Source organism: Populus euphratica, unplaced genomic scaffold (assembly GCF_000495115.2).
Source record: "Populus euphratica unplaced genomic scaffold, PopEup_1.0 scaffold206.1, whole genome shotgun sequence".
Taxonomy (NCBI): Eukaryota; Viridiplantae; Streptophyta; class Magnoliopsida; order Malpighiales; family Salicaceae; genus Populus; species Populus euphratica.
The window spans coordinates 340,473-351,674 of record NW_011500012.1 but is presented as its reverse complement, the minus strand read 5'-3'; the positions used below and the strand labels follow the sequence as shown (position 1 = coordinate 351,674).

The following is an 11,202-nucleotide window of genomic DNA, read 5'->3' as shown; positions in this document are numbered from 1 at the left end:
CATTCTTTCACCATTTTAGGCTAATAATATCCAATTATTTCGATGAAAAAGAAGTTTATGACACAATTGATGAGCTTTATAAATTCCAAAATTTGTTTCCTTTAGAGCTTTTATAGGTTCTTATTCTCCAAGATAATGCGAGAAGACTCCATCAAAATAGTATTGACAAAGAGTGTGTTGTAAGTATATGAAGTGAAAAACTCTTCACCTCACCACTATCTTGTAGTGTAGATATTTAGGTAGTTTACTATATTTTAAATAGTTGATAAGTAGATGGCAATAATCTTTTTTTTTTTCAATCTCATATACAAAAACCACACTTAATTATTCTTTCTCATCTACATCACTCGTTATCGGTGGAACCATTCATATTTAACATATAAAGACTTTGATTTTTTCACTATATGATGCTAATATTGATGACAAATTTGCTATGACATTGGCTAACATATTCTTCTCTTATAATATGTGTTACAAAGTAATGTAATCAAGTGATGTCATTAGTTTCAATGTTTACTTGTGATATGGAAGGAGTTATAGCTTCTTAACATTATAAAGTGAAATGATTTTCTTAGTAATCAATTTGAAGTCTCCAAACACTTTAATATGAGGCATCTTTATTTTCACTATCATCCTTAACCTAATAACCAAAGCTTGATATTCAACCATATTGTTGGAACAACATTTAATACACGAGAAAATGAATGGCAAGACTTCCCCTTCGAGTGTAGTAAAATTACCCTGACACCAAATCCATTTAGTCACGATGCCACCATCTAAGGATATTTTTTAAGGTTTTGACATTTGAGTGAGCAAAATGTTCTCATAAGATAAGTCTTTAAAAAAAAAAAAACTCTCATTCATTAAGAACATGATGATTGACAAGAAAATCAGCTAATGTTTGCTCCTTGATTGTCTTTTATGAGACATAAAAAAATTTAAATTCTATAAGTAATAACCTTTATTTTTCTAATCTTCCTTATAAAAATGACTTTAAGATGATGTATCTGGGAGGGTTGACTTAAGAGATTAATCACATTGAATATGCTTGAAGGTAATGCCTGAAATTTTTTATGGAAAACATTAGCCTGACATGTCTTCTCTATTAGAGAGTAATTTTGTTCAAGCCCATTTAAAGTACTATTCTATAATATATTTGGTTCAACCCCATGTAAAGTCCTCCTTATATAATAGAAAACACTCTCTTTGTCTTTATTATTTTATTAAACCAATAACAATCCCAACGAACATGTTTCAACAATAATATAGAGAATAAAATATCATCCTTGTACTAGTGCCTATAACACTAAAGGAATAAACAAGTATTAATTGATCTTTGTTCATGTTATTAGTGCAAGCTTCATCCAAATGAAATGGCACATCCTTTTTCATAAAACAAGTAAATAGCTGACATCTACTTGCCAAGTTAAAAATGAATCTTCGTATATAGGTCAATCTTCTATGAAGGCTTTTCAATTCATTAATGTTTCATGGCTTTGACATTATTAAGATAACATCAATCTTAGACTGACCAATCTCAAGTCCTCGATATCAAACTATGAATCCTTAGGAGTTTGCCTAAGGATACACCAAAAACATATTTCAATAGATTTATGTTTAGTTAGAATCAATATAATTGTTCAAACACTAGACAAAGATCTTGCAATTGATTTTCCTTTTCTTTTGATTTCATCATAAGGCCATCAATATAGCATTCAACGTGTTGGTAAAACATGTCATTAAAAATCCTCTTCATCTACTCTTTATAAGTGGCACTTGTATTCTTTAAGCTAAAAGACATGATCTTATAACAACATTTCTTTTGGAGTCTAAAAGGCTTTCTTCTCTTCATCTTCAAGTGCCATTCAAATTTAATTATAGCTTGATGAACCATCCATAAAAGTTAACCTCTTATGGCTTATAACAACGTGAACCATGGTCTCAGTGATTGGAAGTGGAAAGTCATCTTTAAGATAAATATTCTTAAGGTTACTAAAATCCATCTAAACATGGATTTCACATCCTTTTTATTTACTAGATATTTGAAATTTAAGTAGATACTTAACCTCGTGAATAAAATCTATTTGGATAAGTTTGTTAACTTTAACAATAATTTGTGAGATGAGTTTAAAAAGAAGGCCACGTTAAGCCTATTTTACGAGTTTAACCCTTTTTTTACTTTTAGTTGATGAACAATGACCTTTGGGTGAAACTTGACATTTCATTATTGGATCAAAAAAAGATATCTTGATATATTTTTGACATTGTTTGGGTCTAAAATATAAAAAACCAATAATACTCCTTGACTAAAGGCATGCCTAAAATATAAAAAACCGATAATAATACCTGACTAAAAACATGTAATTTTTTTTCTTTGGGAGCAACTCAGTATTTTCTTTGTATCAGTTCAGAGTGAAATGTATGTTTCTAGTTATACAATAAAAACATGAAACCTTCTTCTTGACTATTCTAGAACTACAATTCACAATTTGTTTCCATTATTGATTTGCAAAATGGGATGCATGAATTTGTTTTTGGATAAACAGGTTTAGTACATGGATTTAGTGACTATTTAGGAACACGTGCAAACCACATTCTATAAAAAAATATTTATTTTACTTAAATTTAATTTTTTTATGTGTTTAGGTCATTTTAATGTGCTGTTATTAAAAATAATTTTTTAAAATAAAAAAATATTATTTCAATATATTTCTAGATGAAAAGTATTTTTATTTTTTAAAATATAATAGTATTGCTTGAATATCATATTTTTATATCAATAATTTTTTAGCTCAAAATAAGACATATGCAGGACCACTTAACTCATCTACTAATCCATGTTCATAAACGGTTACATAATTTCAAGCTATATATATTCACTCCATTATATTATCTTAAAGTTTATTATAAAATAAATTGTGTTAATTTCAAGGAGGTGCTCAAATTCAATTTTACTCTAGAAATAACGCAAGCCTAACAAATAATTGTTGATACTTTTATTATGAATAGATTCAACAATGTAAGAAATAATTTATATTTGTTTGGTCCATAATCTTTAAGGGATAAATCATATTGGTGTAATAATTTCTCCCAAGAACACTACCTGCTAAGAAGGGGCAAAACATTTACATTAAAAAAAAAAAAAAAAAAAACAAGGGGCCAAACACTGTGAAACATTCTACCCATTGCTTAAAAATGTCAAATCGACGGAAGACTAGCTGTGAAGTGAAATACTCTCTACCTCTTTTGACGAGAGTAATCCCACACAAAAAGCCACGCCCATAACCTGCTCGGCGAAATCCCAAAACCAAAAAAATGCAGTCGAGCATTTTAGATTCAATCGGTGTCGAAATTATTGGCGTCATGTCCCCAGTCTCAATCTGCATGCTCCTTGTTGTTCTCATCGTCTACTCTCTCTCCTCTTCGAACCCTTTCTCTGCGGCCTCCGCTCCGCCGATCCGCACTGCTGCTAACCTCGTCTACCTCGAGAGCTCCTCCGACTCAACCTCCCAGAAATTCGAAGGCGCTCTTTTAAACGCGCTCGTGTTTGTTATTCTCATTGCCGTGGTTACTTTTTTTCTTGTTCTCTTGTATTATTACAATTGTACTGGATTCTTGAAGAATTACATGCGGTTCTCGGCTTTTTTCGTGCTAGGTACATTTCATACTTCGACTGTTCGTGTATATATTTTTGTTACTGGGCTGTGAAGTTAATTATGTTACATTTTTTGAATTATCTTGTGAGTTTATTGTATCGAATCTTCATTTGTGTATTCTTGCTGATTGTTAATTTAAGTGACGTGGGTTTATTTTGGGTTTTTAGTTGGGCAACTGGGCTGAAAATTTTGTCGATGATTTGGCTCCTAAAGTGTGTTTTGTTAGTTTGATGTGGTGGTTTTTGAAATGTTTGTAGATTTCATTTTGTAGTTTGATATTTGTTATCCATGATTGAAGCTTTGATTCAATGGTTTATCTATTTTCGCTTTGATTCAATGGTTTATGTATTTTCTTGTTGCCTTTTCAAGTTCATGATTACATGTTAGTACGATTACCAGTTCGGTCATGTCATAGATGTGACTTGATTTTGTGTTTGTGATGGTGTCACGTTGTTGGTTTTTGTGTTATTTCATGGATGGATAGATCCTCTTTCTCAACAATTTAGCATATTCCAATGCCTTTAGACTCAATTATGATCTGCGTGAATTATTATTGGGACTTTTGATTGTTAATGACATTCCATTTGAGGTGGCCTTCTTAGCTTTGTGTTCTTGCTGCTTCTCAGGTACAATGGGCGGCTCAATTTTTCTATCAATGATTCAGCATTTCTCAATTCCTGTTGATTCAATTACCTGTTTTATTCTGTTGTTTAATTTTACAATTGTGGGCGTAATGTCATTGTTTTCAAGTGGGGTACCGATTTTTGTGAGGCAAGGATATATGGTGGCATTGGGGATATTTGTGGCAGCTTGGTTTACTAAGTTACCGGAGTGGACTACGTGGGCTTTGCTGGTAGCCTTGGCACTATATGATTTGGTGGCAGTTCTGGCACCTGGTGGGCCACTTAAGATATTGGTGGAGTTGGCTCAGAGTCGGGATGAGGAGCTTCCAGCATTGGTTTATGAGGCTCGTCCAACAGTTTCACAAAATGGGATTGTGCAGGGTCGGAGTTTGGACCTTCTGGTTGGTGGTGTTTCGGACTCTCGGTCAGTGGAGATGCAAGCTATGTCAAGTAACAACGCGGATCAAAATGAGAATCAAAATCGTGCAAATTCTGGCTATACTGTTATCGAGGATACCAATTTTGGAAACATGGAAGGTGTACAGAGGAGAGATGAAGATGGGAGGTCCCTGTCAGTGGATATTTTGCATGAGAGGCACTCATCTAGCAGCAGCTCATCAGAGTATTCAACTGTGGTTGGAAATCGTGACTCTGAGATAGTTGTCGATGAGGAAAGGTCTCTGCTTGTTGCTGCACCAGAAATGAGGAATGGGGGGGAACAGGTGAGGGATGGCATGGAGAATTCTGACGTTCCTAGTAGAGGTATTAAACTTGGTCTTGGAGATTTTGTGTTTTACAGCGTTCTTGTGGGCAGGGCTGCAATGTATGATCTGATGACAGTATATGCATGCTACCTTGCAATTATTTCTGGACTTGGCTGTACCCTTATTTTGTTGTCAGTGTGGCGCCAGGCTCTGCCAGCTCTCCCCATTTCAATAGCTTTGGGTGTCATCTTTTACTTCTTGACCCGGTTATTGATGGAACCTTATATTGTGGGGACAGCAACACATCTGATGATGTTCTAATCCTCTATTTTATAAGAAGATGATTTTTACTGTTCAAAGAAATATTTTTCAAACAGACATGAATTTTGGATACATAACTGTAAGTATTAACCCCTGAAATTTCTACTCCTTTAGGTCATGCAAGGTCCTCATGATTCTAGTCCATGATTAGATAATGCAGCAAAGTCAAGTAACTGGTAAATTCAACGAATGTCATCTGACTCAGGTTTAAGGTTGTTAGCTTTATCAAATTCGGAACTTATTTTCTGATGCTGAACTTCTGAAGTGTGTTGACATTAGTGTCTTCTTTTAGCTTGTATTTCAAATGCTATGTGGAAAGTTAATTTTAATTACAATGTCACATTTAATTCTGAACAGACCCACACACACATTTGTTTGTGCTTTTGCTTGTATGGGACCTTGACAACCATGTTCTCTGTCTTTGAAGCTTTTGCTATCTTCCTAATATCCTCTTTTTAAACTTTAAACTGGATAAGCTCATAGCATAGAATTAGAATCAACATATTTGTTCTGAAATGTTAGATTATGAGTTGAGGATTTTGAATGGGAAAACTCTAGTATTTGAGTGACTGCTGGCTTGTTAATTTTTTTTAGCATGATTTGAATACCGAAAAAGCTATGAGCTATCACCCATTTAATGACCAGTCATTTTCTTGTGAGGAGTTCTTACGCTTTTGGCATACAGCCGTTTGAAGTGGATGAAAAGAGAATTAGCATCACTGTTACATGTCTATGAACCTCTACTACTTCTGAAATTGTTATTTCAGTAACAGATGCATAGGACTCGAAAAGTTCTTGGTGATTTAGAAAATTCATTCAAGGTTTATATATGATATTCATTTGTTTGTAGATGGCAACATTAGCTAAGCTAGACCAAGGATACCATTCCCTTGGAGTTATAATGCAACCCATTTGCCAGTAAATGAAAAAAAACAAGTCATACTCTGCAGTGCTGCTGAAAATACCCCTATTTGTGCAAATCAAATGTGAAACATCTCGCTGTTTGAGAGAGTGTCTTTTGAGACGGATGAATGTTTGAGATAATAGATTTATGTAGTCATTAATGAGTGGCCTGGGTTGGGATGAGAGGGTGAATTAAAGGGAGTTTGTTATGGAAACAAACCGAGATGTATCCATTTGCTTTATGAACCTATAATTTGTGGTCCTGTTATACCATGATGAATGAACGAGATTTAACCAAAGCAGTTCATCAATGCCGAATCATGGTGACGCTTCTAATTGGATTTGGAATGTGTATCGATCCACTGTTTGATGTTGTACAGTGTAGAGCAAATATCTTCAAACTATCAATGAAATGCATTTCTTTCTCAATTCACAACCTTAGGAAAACCAGATAGTAGAACAAAGTTCAGCATTTTAGTTCTTGTAACTCGCTAGATCATAAAATTAGTTTTGTCGTGGCTGTGCCCTGTAAAAAAGTATCCGGGCTTGAATATGAACTTCTATTATGGGAAATAATGTGAACGGATGAGTTAATAAATTGGAGGAGGGAAGTAAAAGATGGAAAGAATGTGAAGGGAAAGGATCCTTGTTTTCTCTTTGCCCGGTATTAGAACTTGTTTTATTTAACTAGTGATTCAAGATGTTTATATATCTTGATCACGTGAGTTTATATTACACATTTACTATACTTTTAATAAAGAGATTAGCGTTTTATGTCAACACTCTTTCAAGAGACAGATTAATAATAAATAGCTATTGACAGTCAGTTTAAATTATCTGTTTTTTTTTTTTTTAATGTTAAAAAAATCTTATCCTTTTAGCTTCGATTTGGACTTTCTTACAAGGTTTTAAAGAATTGTTTCCAAACATGAGATTTGGATGAAGTTGAGGAACATCATGTAAGAGCTGGAAGGGAAAACGAGGGAAAAAATAACAAATAGTGAAGGAAAAAAGAAGAAGAAAAGGTTAAATTTTATTAGCTTTTAATAGCGGAACTTCTTGGAAAAACAAGGTCAATTATAAAATATAATGACAAAAATGAAACATTAAAAAAGATTAAGGGGGTAAGATATAGTTTACCCAATCAAATAAGTAGGAGTAGGAGTATCAAACCGTTAAAACTACAAATTAAAATAAAAAATAAAAAATAAAAAATGGGAGGTGTACCAGACGAACTATGGAGACAAATTCTGGAAATGGGAATCCAAAATTCCAAATTGAACTACAAAGATCTGTGTTGTATCTCAATTTCCTGTAGACGCCTCCACCGTTTATCCGCTGAGAACTCTCTTTGGCTCCTCCTCCTCTCCTCCGATTTCCCTTCTACAAATCAACAAAACCCCAACCCCAACCCCAACAGTTCAACTTCCGCATCAGCTAAATCAACTTATAAAATCAAGTATACTTATTTCAAAATCGAAATCTTATATGTTTTTTTTCTTGATGAATTTGCTTTTAATACTGTTCAAAATTAATGAATGTTTTTTTTTTTTTGGGATTAGGTTTGAGAGGGAGAAATCGAGGAAGGTTGCGGCGCATAGAAGGGCGGTGCTAAGAAAGGAGAGTGAAGTTTTGGAGTTTGAAAGGAAAATAAAAGAAATTGAGAATGGCTTGCGTCAAGAGACGGAGAAAATGAGAGCCACGGCTGCTGAATTGTCCAATTTACACAAGGTCAGGTAAATCATTCTTTTTCCTTCTTCGTTTTGTATTCGAACAATTAAATGTCATGTTGCAAATGATTTTAGAGTATTCATGGCAAAAACAAATAAAATAAATGAAAAATGGAATAGCGGAGCAATTTGTTTCAAATAACAGAAGCCTGTAATTTGTTTGAATCTCAAACTCATTTCAATACTTTAGCATTTGATTTCAGTTTATAAGTTTCCCAATTTCATTGATTTGGATATTCCTTTTTGAAGTTTCTGCATTCATGGATGTGAGTTCTTTTTTTTTTCCTTCAGGCAAGCTTCTGTGGCTCTGAATGTGTGGCAGCCGGAAGTTATTAGGGGTAGGCAAAAACAAATAGTGGAGCAGAGTGCTGTTCCAGTTGAATCTCGGGTTCATTCACTTGAGATGGAACTTAAGCTTTGCAGGCAACGGATATCAGGCTTTGATAAGGCTTATGTAAGCTAAGCTTTGATTTCTCTCTATGTAGTAGTCGGTATATCAGTTTAGTGGAAATCAAAAGCTTTCTTTCCTAATTCCTCTGATCGTTTTCATCTCAGAGAGATGAGAAGCGGAGACTTGAGATGGCAATGGAACAGGTGGCGTCCATGAAATATCATCCATTACGAGATCATAAGTTGATGAGTAGTGGTGACAAGGAATGTAAAAAAAAGAGGAAGAAGTTGAAAACATCTGTTATCTGTAAGAGCCTCAAACTTTGTCATTTTGATTGTGAACAAATTGTTGCATGTAAATTGAATAACAAACTGAAAGAATTTTGCTTCACCCCTATGTTGTCTTGTTAGCTGTTATTTGTACTTATAGATTGGCTTGACTCTCTGAACTTGATCTTTGCCCTGTCCTTCATCCTGACTCTCTTTCACTGGTCATTTCAGATACTGTTAGATTAGGAGTGGGGAGTTGGGAATTTGCTGTTATTTTGATTTGTAGTTTCTTCATGTGTGCTCTCGACCAGTGATCAATCCTTTTCCACTGTATCCCATTTGGTTACTTTAGATGCATATGGGATTCTTTTGCTTTTCAACTTCCTTCTTTTAATTGCCACTAATTCTTTTAGAATGAATGTTGTTATTGATGTGTGCTACTAATTCTTTTTATTTTTTGAGCAAAAAAGTAAAAATAAAATTGCTAGTGTTTTAATGGTGAAAAACAAAGGATGATGGAGGTATTACTGCAATGACACCCAGAATTAAAAATTCTGTAAGGAAATTGTAACTGACCACAAATATCCTTTTCTAACAGTCATTGCTGTAAGGCTCAGAGCTTTGATGCTACGCCCAGTGATATTTATATCCTCCAATTATAATTCGGTTTTCTTTCTTTCTTTCTTTGTTTTTTTTTTTTTTTTTTTGCTGAAACACAGAACATGTGCTTTGTCACATGTTGAAAATATCAGTCTCTGCTCCAACCTGCTACTTATTTACTTATTAGCGAAATGAGTTTTCAATTTAAGTGTCTGCCCAAATGAACAAATTTATGACCTCTTTGTTTTCGTTCTTCTTATATTTAAATGCTTTCAGTCTTATGGGTCTGGAATGTAAATTCTGTTGATTAAGCTAGGTTTCAGAGGTTTTTTTATCTGATTTATGACCATTAACTGAGTTCTATTGTTAAACAAACGAGAATTAGTTTAACTTGCTTAGAAGTCAAGCTTGAGCTACTGACAAGAAACTAACATTTAATCTTGACAAGAAACTTGAAAAATAGTCTATGCTTGAAATCATCCTGTCGTTGTTGCTGAACCTGGAGATAGACTACTGTTATGAATTATCTCCATGTTAATGAAATTAACCCTTCTGTGGCAGCCTACTGCTACTGCATGGATTATTGATAAAGTTTGTGATTGGCATTTAGTAGAACAACAAATTTCATGCTTTCCTCTTCACTGCTTTACCTTAAACACCACTAAAATTTGTATTAAAACAATAGTGGTTAGATTGTCTCATAAAAATTGCTTTGTTATGATGATACTGACATTCTAAAAACAAAATGAGGATATTGAGCAGTTGGGATAATTTGCGATGAACTATAGTAATCTGTAGATATATAGTATATTTTTTTTCTTACTAAACTACCAATATGAATTTACCTATTCCATATTTTGATATTTCTTTTTGGTAGGACTTGCTTGTAAAACAATCTCTAACTGCCTTTTTAATTGTCTCTGCAGTTCCTGAAAAGCAATGGTAAAACGTCAAAGCAGTGGAGGATTTCACAAACAACCAACAGCCTGGCTGGTACTGCCATGGAAGAATCTCTAGTTGCTACAGTTCTCTGTCTTCTCCTTGATAGAGTTGCAGAACTGGATTCTCTACTGGGCTCTTGACAAGCTTTGCTACAGGGGATGCTGAGTGTGGGACTTGATCCTGAGTCCGTGAGAATGGGAAATCGTTGTAGAAACCGGTTAGGGTTTCATATATTAAGTTAATATTACAGTGTTATCATCTGTATGCACATGAATTAACCTGTTATCTGCTGGATTTTATTTTTGGTCACAAGGCTGGGTTGTTTATTGATACTCCATAAAAGGAACAATGTTAGAGGATGTGGATTTCTTGAATTTCGTGAGCCAGTGTTGTGACATTGATTCTTGTCAACATGAACAAGTACTTCAGTTCTACCGAGGCAGTAGCCCAGGTCTCGTGGATGAGGCTTGCTGTCCCCTGCCTGATGGGCCTGCAGCTATCTGACGGAGAATTTAGCTACCGGAGAATTTAATTATTGGCTGCGGTTGCCGAGAAAGCTGTGAAGTAGGGGAAAGATGAGCTACGTCGTCACTAATGTCTCAATACTTTAATCAACGTTTAGTAAGTTTTATGGTGAACGGTGTTTGCGCTCTGTTGTCTGGTTTTCATTCCCATCAAAACCTTTTAGACGATGCTGCTGTTACCTTGTTATCCAAGAAACACTACTCAAAGTTCTAGGGATTCCTACTGGTGGAGTTACAGTATTTCGTTTGGTTAACTTGTCCTTGGGGCATCTTATGTTAAAAGATGAAAAATCTTGATGGCCGACCCCATGAGGGTGTTGCTTCGTAAAATCCAGCCAAGAAAGAGAGGGGATTGGACAACCAATTTAGTACATTTAATTTTTATAATCCACAAGTATAATGCATTTAATTCAAACCCAGTAATAAGTAAAAAGAATTGCACTAGCATTTGTTTTTTTTTTTTTTTTTTTTTTTTGCAAATGTTGGGTGGTGGTTTAATTGGTTCTTTAAGTAAAATCTTTAATTGTTATGAATGCTAC

The 11,202-nt window shown here is 34.3% G+C and overlaps 2 protein-coding genes across 3 annotated transcripts; both read left to right on the top strand.

Annotated features, from left to right (window-relative positions):
• Window positions 1–3,058: 3,058 nt before the first annotated feature.
• Window positions 3,059–5,654, top strand: LOC105141512 (Presenilin-1). The gene is made up of 2 exons (XM_011048745.1): window positions 3,059–3,655; window positions 4,283–5,654. Exons 1-2 carry the CDS (start codon window positions 3,316–3,318, stop codon window positions 5,302–5,304), a joined length of 1,362 nt encoding a protein of 453 aa, XP_011047047.1. The 5' UTR covers window positions 3,059–3,315; the 3' UTR covers window positions 5,305–5,654.
• A 1,716-nt stretch (window positions 5,655–7,370) lies between these two features.
• On the top strand, window positions 7,371–10,894 carry LOC105141511 (F-box family protein). Of its 2 annotated transcripts, none has more exons than XM_011048743.1 (5): window positions 7,371–7,666; window positions 7,770–7,943; window positions 8,229–8,391; window positions 8,493–8,634; window positions 10,124–10,894. In XM_011048743.1, exons 1-5 carry the CDS (start codon window positions 7,422–7,424, stop codon window positions 10,141–10,143), a joined length of 744 nt encoding a protein of 247 aa, XP_011047045.1. In that variant the 5' UTR covers window positions 7,371–7,421; the 3' UTR covers window positions 10,144–10,894. The 2 variants fall into 2 exon arrangements, with proteins under 2 accessions (XP_011047045.1, XP_011047046.1); XM_011048744.1 differs by having other exon boundaries at window positions 10,075–10,894.
• The last annotated feature ends 308 nt before the right edge of the window (window positions 10,895–11,202 follow it).